Raw genomic sequence first — 16,248 nt, 5'->3', positions numbered from 1 at the left:
TAGCCTGGGGAAGAGAGCGAGGCTCCATCTCCAAAAAAAAAAGCAACTTTCTGATCTATACCTCAGTCCCTCAGTCCAACTGGACTGACCTAACAGAAGAGTACATTTGGAGGTGACAGCTGAGTACAAAATGGGTACACGGGCACCATGAACTATACATTGGCAGGCTTTGTAAGCACGGGCCAGACTGACATTTTTAATTATAAATTAGTTGAGTCAACGAGTCAAGGTTATAAGATTACAAAACAGACCCTGGATCACTGGACCCATGAGGACACTGCAGATACAACAGACTAGCCAGACCAGCAACCAGGAACAGTCCATTTCCCTTCATCCAAGCAGGGGCTGGCCACCTGGTCGCCCACCATGCTCACTGCTCTGTCACATGCCCAGAAACCTGGGGGCCACAACCCTAAAGAACACACTACTCATTCTAAGGTCGTGATCCTCAGAAAACTAAACTCATTAAAAATACATTTAAAAATAAAGCCGCTGGGCGCGATGGTTCACGCTTGTAATCCCAGCACTTTGGGAGGCCGAGGCAGGCGGATCACGAGGTCAGCAGATCGAGACCACGGTGAAACCCGGTCTCTACTAAAAATACAAAAAATTAGCTGGGCGTGGTGGCAGGCGCCTGTAGTCCCAGCTACTCGGAGAGGCTGAGGCAGGAGAATGGCGTGAACCCGGGAGGCGGAGCTTGCAGTGAGCCGAGATTGCGCCACTGCACTCCAGCCTGGGCGACAGAGCGAGACTCCGTCTCAAAAAAAAAAAATAAAAAATAAGAAATAAAAAATAAAAAATAAAAAAAATAAAAATAAAAATAAAGCAACACAACCTGAACACAGTCCAACTCACTAAGAAATGCCACTTGTGACCAGGAAAAACTGAGGGAAAACTGCAGCAGTGACACCAGTAAGGTGAGGAACGGGGAAAGGACAAGATGCCTAAAACCCCACAAGACCTTCCTGCCTGCTGGATGTGCTTCTACAGGATAAACCAGCTACACTCCCATCTCCCAACAACCCCCTCTCCCTCCCCATTCCATTATCCAAGAAACAGAATGCTTGTATACTCTAAATACCAGAAACACATGAAAAGGCACAAACAAATTTTTTATTTAGCAATTAAAAGAATTGAAAATAAAGAAGAAAGCTACAACAGGACACTAGCACAAAACACTCAATTTACCTGTAAGCCATGTTCCCCAGCGTCGTATTTATTGTCCCCATCGAGCTGTTCTACTGCCACATAATCCACAAATGATTCAAATACTTTAAAGAGAGAGAGAGAAAGGTCAAGTGCTAAAGCTTCATTTATAATATAGCCAACCCAGGTATAAGTTATTTAAATCAGCATTTTAGGAATAGCAGAGAAGGTAAACAACACTAAGAACAGTAACTCTCCCTCTGTAGCCAAGACTCTATGTAAATGTGCTGTCAGCACCTTTGCTCATTGGCCAAAGGTCATTGGTATCTTTCTTAAGGACATTAAAATGACAACATGGAGGTAACAGTTAACGTTTTACTGTTATTTGAACAAAGCACATACTGTAAAGCTATGATTATGAAGATAGCTTGGAATTGGGCAGTGTGGACAACCCCTTGGTCTCAAAAGCAGAGATGCACAAATGTGAATGGCTGGCTGATGTGGCAGAACGACAAGGAAAACCTCGATTTCCTCAGAGGTCAACACAGGGGTGGGGGGACGGGGGTGGAAATTGGTCCTGACATCTCCCCACCCCCACCTGTTCCAGGTGGATTGTAGATAAATGGAAAAGGCAAAATAGGAAAAGGTAACAATTTTTCAGGACATAAGCAAACAAGGACACACTGTATTTCCCTAAAATTAATAATGGTAACATTAAGAGTGAAAGGACGAGCCACATGCTGAGGGACAAGTTCTCAATCCAACACAGAACTGTATATCCAGAGTGTATGGAGAGCTCCTCCTGCTCCTGTCATGAAGGAAAAATGCAACTGCACAACACTGAAAACAGCGTTGTCATGCTCCAGACGCATGAGGTACAGGACAGGGATCCCTGAAGGGACAAATGAGAGCCCCGTGATAGGCTCAGCCCTGCTGAGAGTTTACAGGCTGCAGTCCGGAGAAGGCAAACCCAGACAGATCCAAGAAGTGAGAATCAGAGGAGCTCAAGGGAGCCGGAACCTGTTGGGCAGAGTAGCCTAAAGCAGAATGCTGCCCAGAAAGCAAGAACTGGGGATGTGCAGTTTCTTCCAAAGCTGTCGGTGAGAACTCATCAGTGAACTTGAGGAAATTACCTGGGGCAAGGAAAAGAACCAGCAAGAGGATGAGGACTGGGGGGAACAACCTTCAGAACTCATGACAGGCTGGGAAGTCTGTGTTCCCACCAGTCACTGTGGAAAAACCTCTGAACACCTGGGAGACTCAGCTAAAAACTGAAAGGATGTGGGGACAGGTTATCCCTCAAGTAAAACCTGTTCTCCCACCTAGCAAGGCTTAAAAACAAGCCTCAAAGGAAGCAAATGATTTACAAGTCACTTATCTGTGCATAGGAGCAAAGGTTAGGAATATCTAACACCCAGCAAGATAAAAACCACCATGCCTGCTATTCAATAAAAAAGTTACCAAGCATGTGAACCAGAGCAGTGGCCCAGTGGCTCATGCCTGTAATCCCAGCACTTTGGGAGGCCGAGGTCAGAAGTTCGAGACCACCCTGGCCAACATGGTGAAACCCCGTCTCTACTAAAAATGCAAAAATTAGCTGGGTGTGGTGGCAGGCACCCGTAATCCCAGCTACTCAGGAGGCTGACAGGAGAATTGCTTGAACCCAGGAGACAGAGAGTTTTAGTGAGCTGAGACTGCACGACTGCACTCCAGCCTAGGCGACAGAGTGAGACTTCATGTCAAAAAAAAAAAAAAAAAGAAAAGAAAGATAAAAGAAAATAAAGATTACCAAGCATGCAAAGAAGCTGAAACCACCACCCACGATGAAGAGAACAATCCTTCAATAGAAACAGATGCAGAAATCTCACAGATGACAGAATTAGTACACAAGAGCATTATCAACTATACTTAAATCCAAAGGAAAAGAAAGCAAGAGCGTACTAAGAAGAGACACAGGGCTGGGCATGGTCCCAGCACTTTGGGAGGCCAAGGTGGGCAGACTGCTTGAACGCAGGACCTCCGAGACTAGCCTGCCCTAACACAGCAAGTCGTTGTCTCCAAATAATTAAAATTAATTGATAAATACATAGAAAAAAAAAGAAGAGATAAAGATTTTCATTTTAAAAAAATCCAAGTCAAACTTCTAAAAATAAAAAAAATTTTTAAAAGTTTGAAAATGAAACACCATGGATGGGATTCACAGCAAACTAGACACTGCAGGCAATTAGTGAAGGTCAAGACAGAGCAACAGAAACCGCAGCACAAAACCCAGAAAAAGGAGACTACGGCATCTGTAGGCTGGGGGTGACCTCAGGCAGCCAGGATCAAACAACTGAAAACCAGTGAGGGCCGGGCGTGGTGGCTCTCGCCTGTAATCCCAGCACTTTGGGAGGCCGAGGCGGGTGGATCACAAGGTCAGGAGATCGAGACCATCCTGGCTAACAGGGTGAAACCCCGTCTCTACTAAAAATACAAAAAATTAGCCGGGCGAGGTGGCGGGTGCCTACAGTCCCAGCTACGCGGGAGGCTGAGGCAGGTGAATGGCGTGAACCCCGGGGGGCGGAGCCTGCAGTGAGCCGAGATCGCGCCACTGCACTCCAGCCTGGGTGAAAGAGCGAGACTCCTTTCCAAAAAAAAAAAAAAAAGAAAACCAGTGAGAAGGAAAAAACCTTAAAAGCACATGGGGCTCTGGGTGTGGTGGCTCACACCTGTAATCCCAACATCTTGGGAGACCAAGGCAGGTAGATCACTTGAGGCCACGAACTTGAGACCAGACTGGCCAACAGGGTGAAACCCCGTCTCTACTGAAAATACAAAAATTAGCTGGGCATGGTGGCGCATGCCTGTAATCCTAGCTACTTGGGAGCATGAGGCAGGAGAATCACTTGAGCCCAGGAGGTGGAGGTTGCAGTGAGCCAAGATCACACCACTGCACCCCAGCCTGGGCAACAGAGCAAGACTCCCTCTCAAAAAGAGGAGAGAACAGGGAAGAGAGAAGAGAGGAGAAGTGAAGGCGCCAAGAAACAGATGAACAAAAAAGAGTAACGTCACTACAACCCACTTCTCAGAAACGATGCGAGCAAGAAGATGGTGGAACATCTAACAGACCAAAGGAAGGAAACTGCCAACCTAGAAGTCTACACCGAGTTAAAATGTCTTTCACAACTGCAGATGAAATAAAATCTTTCTAGGCATGCAAGGTGAAAAAACTCATCGCAGCCGACCTGCACTAAATGATTCCTAACGAGAATCCATACCCAAATTAAAAATGGAGGAGCACTGCAAGCTGTAAATATGCGGGTCAACATAAAGCACTTCCACTCCTCACTGTTTTTATTTTGTTTTACTTTCTTGAGACAGGTACTTGCTCGGTTGCCCAGGCTGGAGGGCAGTGGCGCAATCATCGCTCACTGCAGACTTGAACTCCAGGGCTCAAGCTATCCTCCCACCTCAGCCTCGAGTAGCTGGGACTACAGGTGCATGCCACCACACCCAGCTAATTTTTGTTATTTTTTGTAGAGATGGAGTCTCACTATGTTGCCCAGGCTGGCCTCAAACTCCTGGGTTCAAGCAATCCTCCCACCTCAGCCTCCCGAAGTGCTGAATTACACCCATCCTCCCTCCCCCTTATTTTAAATATTTCTTTAAAAGAATGACTATAAATCAGTTAAGGAAAAAAAAAGAAGAAGCCAATACTAAAATTGTTAAAGTATTTAAACAAGCATTTTATAAAGGAAGACATCCAAATTGCCAATAAGCATTTGAAAAGGTAAGAACAACCTCACTGATCTTCAAGGAAATACAAACTAAAACGCAGATAGCACTATACTACCACCAAAATCTTTCAAAGTCTGGCAACTGACAGCTCCAGTGTGGGTGTGGAGCAACTGCAACTCTGACACCTTACTGATGACTGTGATATTGATAAACCACTTTGGGAATCTTGCTAACTTTATCCATCAAGCTGAACATATGCACACCCTACAGGTCAGTAATTCTCTTCCTCCAAATGCAAACAGGCATTAAGAATGGTCAATCGGCCTTATGCCTAACCACCTCAAATGGAGACCAACCCAAATATCAATCAAAAGAAGAAAGATTTCAAAATTTTTGTGCTATATTCTCAAAATGGAATACTATAAAGCAACAAAAATGATCAAACTATGACTACTCCCAGTGTGGATGTATCTCATGAATGTGCTGAGCAAAAGAAATCATACACAGGCTGGACATGGCGGCTCATGTCTAATTCCAGTGCTTTGGGAGCCCAAGGCAGGAAGGTTGCTTAAACCCAGGAGTTCAAGACCAGCCCGAGCAACAAAGCAAGACCCCATCTAACCAAAAAAAAAAAAAAAAATTAGCTGGGTGTGGTGGCACACGCCTCTGTTCCCAGCCACTGGGGAAGCTGAAGCAGGAGGATTGCTGGAGTCCTGGAGTTCGAGGCTGCAGTGAGCTGTTGTTGCACCCCAGCCGGTACAGCACAACAAGACCCTATCTCAAAAAACAACAGCAAAATAAACAAACAAATACATCCTACTGTAAGGTTCTATTTAAACAGACACCTAAAACATGCAAAGTTAACCTAGGATATTAGAAGTGCACGTGGTGGTTTCCTGTGAGGAGAAGGTGGTGGTGGCTGGGAAGGGCTGTGGCGGTGCTGGCCAACACTAGAGCTGGGTGGAGGTGACAAGCCTGTGTTCACCCAGTGAGCTGTTTGCTTAAGATCTGAGTCATTCTCTGTGTTTAGACTATTTAAAAAAATATCACTTGTGTAAACGAAACATTAAACCACAATAGAAATCATCAAAAGACCATGCCATTAGATACACACAACACTTACTATTTTTCTTTCCTTTGATACTTAGCTGGATATCATAATAATCTTCTCTTCTATCAGACCGATAGTCTACTTCTTTACACTGGATATAGGACTGCAAATAAGGAAAGTGAAAGTGGTTTAACTAGTAATAGTCAAAAAATTCACATTCTAAAACCTTGAAAAATCATCTTTTAGAACTGGTAGCCACATACCACCATTTTGCCGCGGAATAATTTGGGTATGGTGCCCTCCACACAGGTGCCTTTCATCTTATTTTCCACATTATCGAGCAACTGAAAAAGAATGTTTTGGCTTTAAAAAAAGTTTTTTATACTTAAGTAATATATACAGTAATTTTATAATTGACTAGAAATATCAATGTTCAAAGAAGTTGTAGACTATAAAAATATGACCTCTGGCATGCAATTATCAAAAACATACAAAATCTTCTTTCTTGGTTGGATTTTTACAAACATCTCTACATGCAACAGTTGAGGTTAACCTTTTATACAGCCTTTGGAATAAATTAGTAATCTGTAGTGCCTTTAGAAGCATTTTTATATTTTTTACCTCTGTGGAAAAGCATGTAAAATTGTTCACTAAACTTAACTCGCAATGGTCCACACCAAGAGATTAATGAGGTTGAGCCTGTCAACAGGATTGACTGGTTTGTCCATGGATATTTAATGAACTGGATTCAATCCAGCTAGTGCTGCAAAAAAGAAAACACACCTTGCCCAGCCAATCACCTTGAATAGCCATTTCATGTTGTGTGTGTGTGCTTCTGTGTCTTTTATCACAACTGGAAGAATGAGGATTTGCTAGTGACTAGTGATGCTGCTGGGAGAGTAATCACCGCATACTGAGGTCTGCTCAGTGAGAACCTCGCTGCACAGGAGGGGTCTGGACACTGGAGTAAGAACAGAAGTCACCACTCTACAGTGACTCAGCACCAACAGGACAGCCAACAAAGCCAGTCTTTGGTTCCTGGATTCATAACTCATGTATATACACCAATTTAACAACTTAAAAGCCTACTGCCTGCTAGTATTAAAATTCAAGCTTCCTCACTTCACTTTTAAATCCCTATTCAAATAATTCTTAACAGCCTTTAAAACTAGACAGGTGCTGCCTTTTTGTGGCCTTTTGTAGTCTGATCCTAAACAAAGATGGGCATTTTCTGAATTAGGTCTGAGGTTTTACTTGGTAATAACTTCTGACAATGCTTCAAAATATTCACTGTAAGAAATATACAAGTATTGCTTGAAACTTACCACTCGACAAAGCTCCTGAACATCATGTTGCATGAAGCTATCTAAAGTTTCCCACCTTTCAAAGATAAAACAAACATCTCCATTTAAACGCTCAACTTTGAAATGAGCAAATCAAAAGTAACTTAGATGGAAAAACTAAACTGGATAATCAGCTATTATTCTCAAATTCCTTTTCTGTGAAGATTATTTTTGGGAGTCATAATTCAAAGATAGATTTACTGCTGGGGAAGTGGTGTTTCCAAAAAAATGTAACAAATCTGAAAGCAGTACAGGTTCTTGTGTTGAAACGTAAAAACCTTAACCGGTGAATTCTTTCTCAAGCAAAATTTTAAAACAAAGTGTCTATTTCCAAAGAGATGAAACAAAATACAATGATAAAAGCACTGACACCATTAAATGCTCAAGCCTCCCTAAATTAAGTGCTTACAGTATGCTCTACTAACTTTTCTATTCTCTACTCACTTGCCCTAAAAAAAAAAAAAAAAAAAAAGAGGAAGCAGAATGGCAAAGGCAGATGTCTAATACATACCCAAATGACTTTGTTAACTTTTTTGTTCCTACGGGTTTATCACTGTGCTGTAATTCATAGAACACTCTTTGTAATGCTAAAGGGACGCTTTTAGACGAATCGTCCCCCTCGGTTGGCATCATGTACACAGCCTGAAAGAATTAATTCAGAAATAAGGATCTTTACTCTGAGAAGATGCAGGGGAATTTAAAAAACAGTAAGAATTTAATCTTCATGTTTAAAAAAATCATTTCTAGTAACACAATCATGAACGTCTTTAGGGATACTGGAAAACACAGCAACGCAACAATAAATTTTAAAAATCACTGCCCATGTGAGACGGAGTCCCACTCTGTCGCCCAGAGCGAGAGTGGCATGATCTCAGCTCACTGCAACCTCTGCCTCCTGGGTTCAAGCAATTCTCCTGCCTCAGCCTCCCAAGCAGCTAGAATTACAGGCACGCACCACCACGCCAGGCTAATTTCTGAATTTTCAGTAGAGACGGGATTTTGGCCAGGCTGGACTGAAACTCCTGACCTCAGGGGATCTGCCCACCTTGGCCTCCCAAAGTGCTGGGATTATAGGCAAGAGCCACCGCACCCAGCCTCACCCATAGGTTCTTGATAAAAAGATAATACAGAAAGAAGTAAACAAAAAACAAAATCACCCCTCGGAGAACTACTTTTATTTCCTACTTATTGGAGCACCATTTCTTTTTTTTTTTTTTGAGACGGAGTCTTGCTCTGTCACCCAGGATGGAGTGCAGTGGCGTGATCTCGGCTCACTGCAATCTCCGCCTCCCAGGTCCACACCATTCTCCCGCCTCAGCCTCCCCAGTAGCTGGGACTACAGGCGCATGCCGCCACGCCCAGATAATTTTTTTGTGTTTTTAGTAGAGACGGGGTTTCACCGCGTTAGCCAGGATGGTCTCGATCTGCTGACCTCGTGATCCGCCCGCCTCGGCCTCCCAAAGTGCTGGAATTACAGGCGTGAGCCACTGCGCCCGGCCATGGAGCACCATTTCTTAACTTACCATTACTTGTGAACAAAAGATTTGATAAAAACTTAAATGTGACTAGAATTACCCACACTGAGCTGTCCCTGGGATATATTACGACAACCTGTCTGGGTGGCTGTGCAAACATGCTTTGAAAGCTGACAAGCCAGCCAGCTCCCTGCCCATCCCACAACCAGGAGTGCCGATCTCCTGTACTGCTTCATAATAATCACAAGTAATTCTCAAAATAGAACTGACACATCTGTATTAGATTTAATGTATGTCTATTCTTTTTATTAAAATTTTCAATAAAAGTTGCATTGACTTTTCAACTCAGTTTTGATATAAAACTTTCCAAATGTTGCTGTTAATGAATTTTATGGTTGTTTTTCTAAATACCTTCACAAGGTGATTTCTAACAGAATTTTAAGTCTGTAAAATTAGGTCATGGCTAGGCATGGTGGCTCACGCCTATAATCTGAGCCCCTTGGGAAGCTGAGGCAGGTGGATAGCTTGGGGTCAGGAGTTCGAGACCAGCCTGGACAACACGGTGAAACTCCGCCTCTACTAAAATATAAAAATTAGCAGGCTGTGGTGGTGGGTGCCTGTAATCCCAGCTACTCGGGAGGCTGAGGCCAGAGAATCACTTGAACCCAGGACGCAGAGGCTGCAGTGAGCCAAGGTCACACCACTGCACTCCAGCCTGGGCGACAGAGCAAGACTCCGTCTCAAAAAAGAAAAAGGTTGGCGGTGGTAACTCTGAATCACTGAGGCAGGTTACAAAGTAGGTGTCCCAGCACTTGGAAATGAAAACACAGCATGAACTAGCACCCATCTAATTAGACAGGGCTAGGGGAGGGAGACGGGATGTTTGCTGAGAGGACTTTGCTCTGATATACCTGAGAGGAAAGGGTGGGCGGAAGGCTGCAGGACAGGAACACTATCCATTTACCTTTCGTAGCTGATTCGTGAAAAATAACGTCTGTAGCAGGCTGTTCATGTAACAAGTCGCTCCCTGATTCTTTAAGCCGACGTAGCCTGTGTGCTTCTTTGAATCCCACCTGAAAGATCAGTTCAAGGTTGAGGGGATCTTACAGATACCCCACTGCTCCTGCCTTATGTGTGGAGCAATCTGAGTCAAGGTCAGCCTTGAGGAATCCGAGGCCAGGAACACTTATCACACAACATCCTTCCATGGTCACTGATTCCCTTCTGCTTGCCCCAGTGTGTGAACTGGTGCAAATGCAACCCCCACATTCACACAGCCTTCGAAGCACCTGCCTGCTGACAGTGGCACTCCTGCCACTGATCAAGCCCGGCATCAACAGACACTTAACAGAGACCTGCATGCTCATACCCAACATGCCTCACGGTAGAGTTTGGTTACATAATTACACTTATCACACGCGAGGTCAGCACAACATGGAAAAAGCTGAAACTCATCTTTTCTGTAGACACACAAGAAGAAACAGAAGTGTGTATTCGCCAAGTTTCGCCTCAGACTTCTAAACTCCCAGCTTTTTTTATTTTGTGATTTTGGTGGTTGTTTGGGAGCAAGATAAGATTCTCAGAATTAACTGTGTCTCGTACCTTCCCACCCCCACCCCAAGTAGTAAAAGGAAGCCACAGAGAACGGCGCCAGAAAGCAGAGCAATCCTCCCACCTCCACGCCCATCTCCCTCTGTACACATTGCCACGACCTCAACACACGACAGTCACCAAGCGGGACCAGTGCTGGAGGAGACACCTACTGCACAGTACCACTCACCAGCACCCTCCCACTCCAGGGGTTAGCTCCCATCCTTGGAAATGCTCAAGTACACCTAACGACCTGGTCACCCCTCTTTACTCCTCGCTCACCATGTTGTCAGTGATGCTCACCTCTTCCCCCAATCCCCCCTTCCTCACACTCGGAGAGGACTTCCTCCCTGTCCTCATCAAAGTAACAGAGCATCTCTGCTCTGGGTATTTATGTACTGGTCTTAGCTCCTCTATGAAAGCTGAGTGTACATTCTTTAAGAACAGAAAACCACAGCTGTCTAGTTGGCCATAATTATACAATTATGTTCCAAGGGTCTAACATATAGAAACTGCTCAATCAATCTGTTAAACGAGTGTCAAGCAGGTGTGACTCCGTGTGCCACAGGGCAAGCGCAGAGAGGACGCTTACTGATTAAATATGTGCATCTCTGTTACACGCATGCTAAAGCTTCTTTCACTGCAGCATGAAAGACATTTTTAACAGCACCCAATTAAAGAAAAACTTACGCAACTCCATGGGGAGCATCCGCCTGTACAAAGACTTCAAAGGTAACTTTGTCATCATCTATAAATCCTTTCTCAGGATCGGTCACTTCCTATAAAACGTAAGTAAGAATATCCAGCTTGAATAAGAACACACACTTTATTCCCAAGAGACAAATTACATTAGTGCCCTTTACTTGAGATGAAAATACTTTTTTAAAAAATACATCCCAACTTTGTTGCTAATTTTAGACTGTTTCAATTTACTTTTAACAGTGGTCTCGCAACAAATACAGCAAATGTTTGGCACCTCAGAGGCATCCCAGAGGTACGCAGGGGCTCAGTGCCACAGCATGGACAGGAGAAATCTGTGCCCCTCTAAGCAGGGGAGGGGCTGGAGAATGCAATGATAAGTGACTTAGCGTAGTAAGAAGTAACATTCCTAAGATTGTTCCACTGGCTACCACCTCTGCAAAAAGGAGCCAAAATGAACTGAATGAAGTTACTGGAGTCACATGGAACCACTCAGTACTGTGCCTGAATCATGAAAGGACCTCAAACAGCATTATGTCTTTTAAAGGAAATTTAGCCCACTGGGAACTCCCTTTGAATGTCTGACTAAAAAGTGAGACATGAATCCAGAAAGCTGCTAAAAACCTAAGATATGAAACTGGAGAAAACATGTTTTCAAAGACACCTGTCCAATTTAGAAAGCAAAAATCTGACTCTAAAATGAATAAAGGACTTGAAAAATCAAAAAGTTAAGGGAACAACAAGCAGTAATGCACCAATTGTTCAGACTAAATACACTGTTACTTACACTCCAGGCCATAAAATTGGAAAATCCCCAATCATTTTCTTTATGGAAGAACAAATGACTAATACGACGACTGAACGACTTTTCATCATCTCTGTAATTTATTATCTTCAGCACTGCTTGTGCATGGCAAGACCATGACCTGTTTAAAAGAATAATCTGAGCCTTAGTTGACATTATTTACCAGATGTTACACATTTTTAAAGACAGTAAACATAGCACACCAAAATTCCCATTTATGTTTTCATTGCTCTCTCCTTTCGGGTTGGGGTTAAAGGTAGGACGGAGGCATTTTTACCTTTAATAGAGAAAAGGGTGTTCGGGGCTCCCCCAGTATATTCTGTAGTGATTTCACTCATGGTTTCATTTTTTAATTCCTCAGAAGTTGAAACAAATTTTCTTTAATTGTATCTATACAATTTTGACCTCTGCTTCCACTGCTGATATAGGATTCACCTCTCAGCGTCGCTCCTGCCCCTGGAGCCCTTCAGTGCCATGCCTCTCAAGCTCTCCTGGGATGCCCTCCAGCACACGCTGGGGAAAAACCAGCACCGGGGAGCTCTGTGGCCTTAGAGCTTGCTGTCCTCCCCTGGCATCGAGGAATTCACTGATGAGGCACACAATTACAACCACAAGAGAACTACTGTACATGCAGTCAAGTGTAGGGTGAACCACAAAAGGGCCTCTAAATCCAGGTTCAAAAACCATACATACACTTAAGCCAAAGAAAGTTAAGGTTTGCGATTAAAGTGGGGCCTTATCAATCAATGCTGCAATGAACCCTGAAATGGTCTGACTCTTCAGGACAAGGGTAGGACAGTGCTGTTCCCACAGTACTTCCTGCTTGCTCGGGCCGCTGACACTGGGTATGGACCATTCACTGTTTTTCCAAAGTGCTCTTCAGGCTAAAGTTGTCCATTAGACTAAACCAAACCTAGCCCAAATACTCATCAGATCACATCATAATGTGAACAGAAGAGGAAAACTTTAACCATCCACAGGCCCTGGCTGCATCATAAAATTACCTTAAACATTAAAGAAAATGAAAGTACGGCCAGGTGCAGTGGCTCACGCCTGTAATCCCAGCACTTTGCCAGGCCGAGTCAGGCAGATCACCTGAGGTCAGGAGTTCGAGACCAGCCTGGCCAACATGGCGAAACTCCGTCTCTATGAAAAATACAAAATTAGCTGGGTGTGGTGGCACACGCCTATAGTCCCAGCTACTTGGGAGACCGAGGCAGGAGAATTGCTTGAACCCGGGAGGTGGAGGTTGCAGTGAGCCAAGATCGAGCCACTGCACTCCAGCCTGGCGACAGACCAAGACTCCGTAAATTTTATTCCCTGGGGGAACTGATAGAACAGCCAGAGCCAGTTCACTCCGGGGAACATGTTACTGAGGGTTCCAAAGGGCCACTGTGTGGGGTGGCAGAGAGACTAGGACAGGTGCAGTCCAAGTCAGCAGCCTCCCCTGGCTCCAATGCAGACAGGTTGACAAAGTGGTCCACACTCCCAGAATCAACTGTGTTTTTGATAAAAGATGAATTAATTTTCTAATTCATCTAAATAGAAGGACCATCAAGATTTCTCAGTTTTAGGCCGGGCATCGTGGCTCACGCCTGTAATCCCAACACTTTGGGAGGCCGAGGCGGGCAGATCACGAGGTCAGGAGATTGAGACCATCCTGGCTAATGTGAAACCCCGTCTCTACTAAAAATACAGAAAATTAGTCGGGCGTGGTTGCAGGTGCGTGTAGTCCCAGATACTCCAGAGGCTGAGGCAGGAGAATGGCATGAACCCGGGAGGCGGAGCTTGCAGTGAGCCAGGATAGCGCCACTGCACTCCGGCCTGGGCGAAAGAGCGAGACTCCTTCTCAAAAACAAAACAAAACAAATATTTCTCAGTTTTTGAACATTTCATAAAATACATGAATGTTTAAATGTTCCTCAAGTCGAGGGCTGTGTTGTATAAATCCTTCACAAAGTATGTTTTACTTGTACTTTCTGAACAACCCGTACAAATTAGCTATCACACAATGGAAAGGACGTCTGGCTCTGACAGCTGCCATGTTCTGCTCAGGCAGTCACTGACAGAGTAGGAATTAAGCCTGGTGGCTCAATGGTCAGCTAATCCAGCCAGCCCTGATTCCATGGGCTGGTAGATCCTAACAAACTATTTTTAGTTTTTTTACTTACAAGGTAAAAATATACTTTTCTAGCTTGGGTATTATACATACACCAGTGGGTTTTAAAGAGAAAGATGTATTTAATCTAATTTAAAAATCAAAAGGCTATGTAGAGGCAGCAAATAACTTAAGACAAAATTGCACTAGGCTGATCAAATTTGGCTTCCAGTAATGTAATACGACTATGTGGGGGTTTGTAGTTGCATCATTTAAACTGTCTTACGTGGAATCAGATTCAGCATTGCACTGGAGAAAGAATCCTACGCTTTTTTGGTGTGGTCTGTCTGGATAAAAGCGTGGCATCACCATAATCTTCCATGGCAGATTTCGCACAAAACACGGAGGGCTAAGGACCGACTCACTCAGTCTGCTGAAGCGCTCCACAGTGAACTGAAAGGTTGCCTCGGAGCGCCAACTGGTGTCTGCAAAAAAAAACACATCATCAGTCACAGAGCCTGTGCATTTGACCAAAAGCACTAGCATTAATCGACATGGAGTCAACTGTTCTATACATCTTGATTTAACTGCTAAAATCTAACAGTTTGAAAACATTGCTTCCAATTTATTAAAAGCCTAAGACTGAGATGACACACAGTTTCTGAATGGATTAATTCTTCCTTATGAAGTCCAAAACTCAACAGTGCTAACCATACACTTGCCATCCCTGTCAGACTGAGTTCCACATGAGAACAATGTCTACTTCACTAAAGCTGAATTCCCAAAGACCCCGAGCACCAAGTGAGTGGAGAGACCTTGGAGAGAAGGAACGACATGGCTCATATCTGTTCAAGGACAGGACTTCTGGGGGGAAAGACCACGACATGGGACTTGGGCTGACTTTAGAGAGCACGGAACACACAGGTAGGACTTGAGAGCCAGGGAAACAGCCATCCCCCTGGAAGCTCAGCACTGCTCAGAGGCAAGACAATGGCTACAACAGTAGCCTAATAATAAACGGTAACCTCGTTAGTTCACGAGTTTTGCAAAAATACTAGCCTGGATACCCTAGGGGGAATAATTTTTTTTTTTTTAAGAACTGGTATTTTTTCCCACATGAGTAGTATAAATTGTTCAATGATAACAAGACCAAAGGCTGATTTAAGATATTTAAGTTGCTGACAACACAGTGCCTCTTAGCAGAGGTCCAACTGAAGGTCTCCATTTAAAATCCAATCTTTCACTGATGACAGTGACTATTCATTTGCATGTGGCCATGGGTCAATCACCTTTGACAAACCCTGCAGCATCTCACTGCTTCTCAAACGACTCCTGCGAAGGCACAGTCCTCCCACGCCCACACCAATCTGTTATGGACCAATACTTTTATAAAGCATCATGAAATTGCCACAGCAAGGTCAACATGCTACACAAGCTTCTAAACGCTTCCTTTCACTTTCTGTACCTATCTCATTATAGCCTGCACACAGCTCACTGACTGGAAGGAGACCCAGGGCCACACCAAGGGCCTAGCTCTACAGGCAGTGCCTGGAAGGCTGCTCCCGGCTTAGAATCAGGTGCTATTTTGACATCCCTGACCACCAGGCTCCTAAGGCACAAAACGAGACTTGTAGGCTTGGGTAAAGAGCGCATAAGAACATCCTCCCATCCTTCATCTTCAGGCCCCTGAAGGCAGTCACCATGGCATCCAACAACCCTTCAGACTCCAAAGTTCACTAACAACTGAGTTCTCAGCATCAGCCACTTCTCAGGGAACAGAATTTGCTTGAAGTTTGTGACTGAGTTTGGTCTTAAGAAAACATGTCCATCAGTCCTCCTGGGAGGGTAGTACTAAAATATCAAAAGTATGTGTGACGGTAAGCACTTCTACCTCCTTTGAGACACTCTTCATCCCAAATTATTGTATTCCACACAACCCTGCTGAGTTGTTTACAGCACAGGCACTTCGGAAGGAAGAGCAGCTGAAAGAGGTGCATCTTGTCCAAAAGAATTATTTATTTGAGCCTCTTCAAGTGGTATTCCCCTAATCCTTTTGAGGGATAGAAGTCTACTAAAAGGCAAGAAACTTGTTTAAGATAATAACGTCTAGAATGGCGTGGTGGAATAAGTTTTGCCATGTGTTTTTAGGATCATGCAATTCACAGCTCATCAGGAGTTAAGTTCTGCAAGGTAGACAAGAGACAGATGTCAAGGCCCACATTTTAGGTGAGGAAACGGAGATTCGCCAAGGCTGTTTTACAAAGTGACAATAGAGGATTTTAATATCCAAGATTTATCAAGACACTATGCGCAGTGACCCTGAC

The 16,248-nt window shown here is 44.1% G+C and overlaps 1 protein-coding gene across 2 annotated transcripts in view; it reads right to left on the bottom strand.

The window, feature by feature from the left end:
• The window catches only part of USP7 (ubiquitin specific peptidase 7), a 75,513-nt gene that overhangs the window by 18,084 nt on the left and 41,181 nt on the right, over nucleotides 1–16,248 (bottom strand). For both annotated transcript variants that reach the window (XM_003269264.3, XM_030797945.1), the window contains exons 3-11: nucleotides 14,211–14,409; nucleotides 11,809–11,947; nucleotides 11,013–11,101; nucleotides 9,697–9,805; nucleotides 7,769–7,899; nucleotides 7,240–7,294; nucleotides 6,178–6,258; nucleotides 5,987–6,077; nucleotides 1,189–1,271 (exon numbers count right to left, since the gene is read on the bottom strand). In XM_003269264.3, the coding sequence (XP_003269312.1) occupies nucleotides 1,189–1,271; nucleotides 5,987–6,077; nucleotides 6,178–6,258; nucleotides 7,240–7,294; nucleotides 7,769–7,899; nucleotides 9,697–9,805; nucleotides 11,013–11,101; nucleotides 11,809–11,947; nucleotides 14,211–14,409 (977 nt within the window). The remainder of the gene's footprint in view (nucleotides 1–1,188; nucleotides 1,272–5,986; nucleotides 6,078–6,177; nucleotides 6,259–7,239; nucleotides 7,295–7,768; nucleotides 7,900–9,696; nucleotides 9,806–11,012; nucleotides 11,102–11,808; nucleotides 11,948–14,210; nucleotides 14,410–16,248) is intronic.

Source organism: Nomascus leucogenys, chromosome 18 (genome assembly GCF_006542625.1).
Source record: "Nomascus leucogenys isolate Asia chromosome 18, Asia_NLE_v1, whole genome shotgun sequence".
Taxonomy (NCBI): Eukaryota; Metazoa; Chordata; class Mammalia; order Primates; family Hylobatidae; genus Nomascus; species Nomascus leucogenys.
Note: the sequence above shows the minus strand (reverse complement) of the source record. Positions and strands in the feature narration are given on the sequence as shown.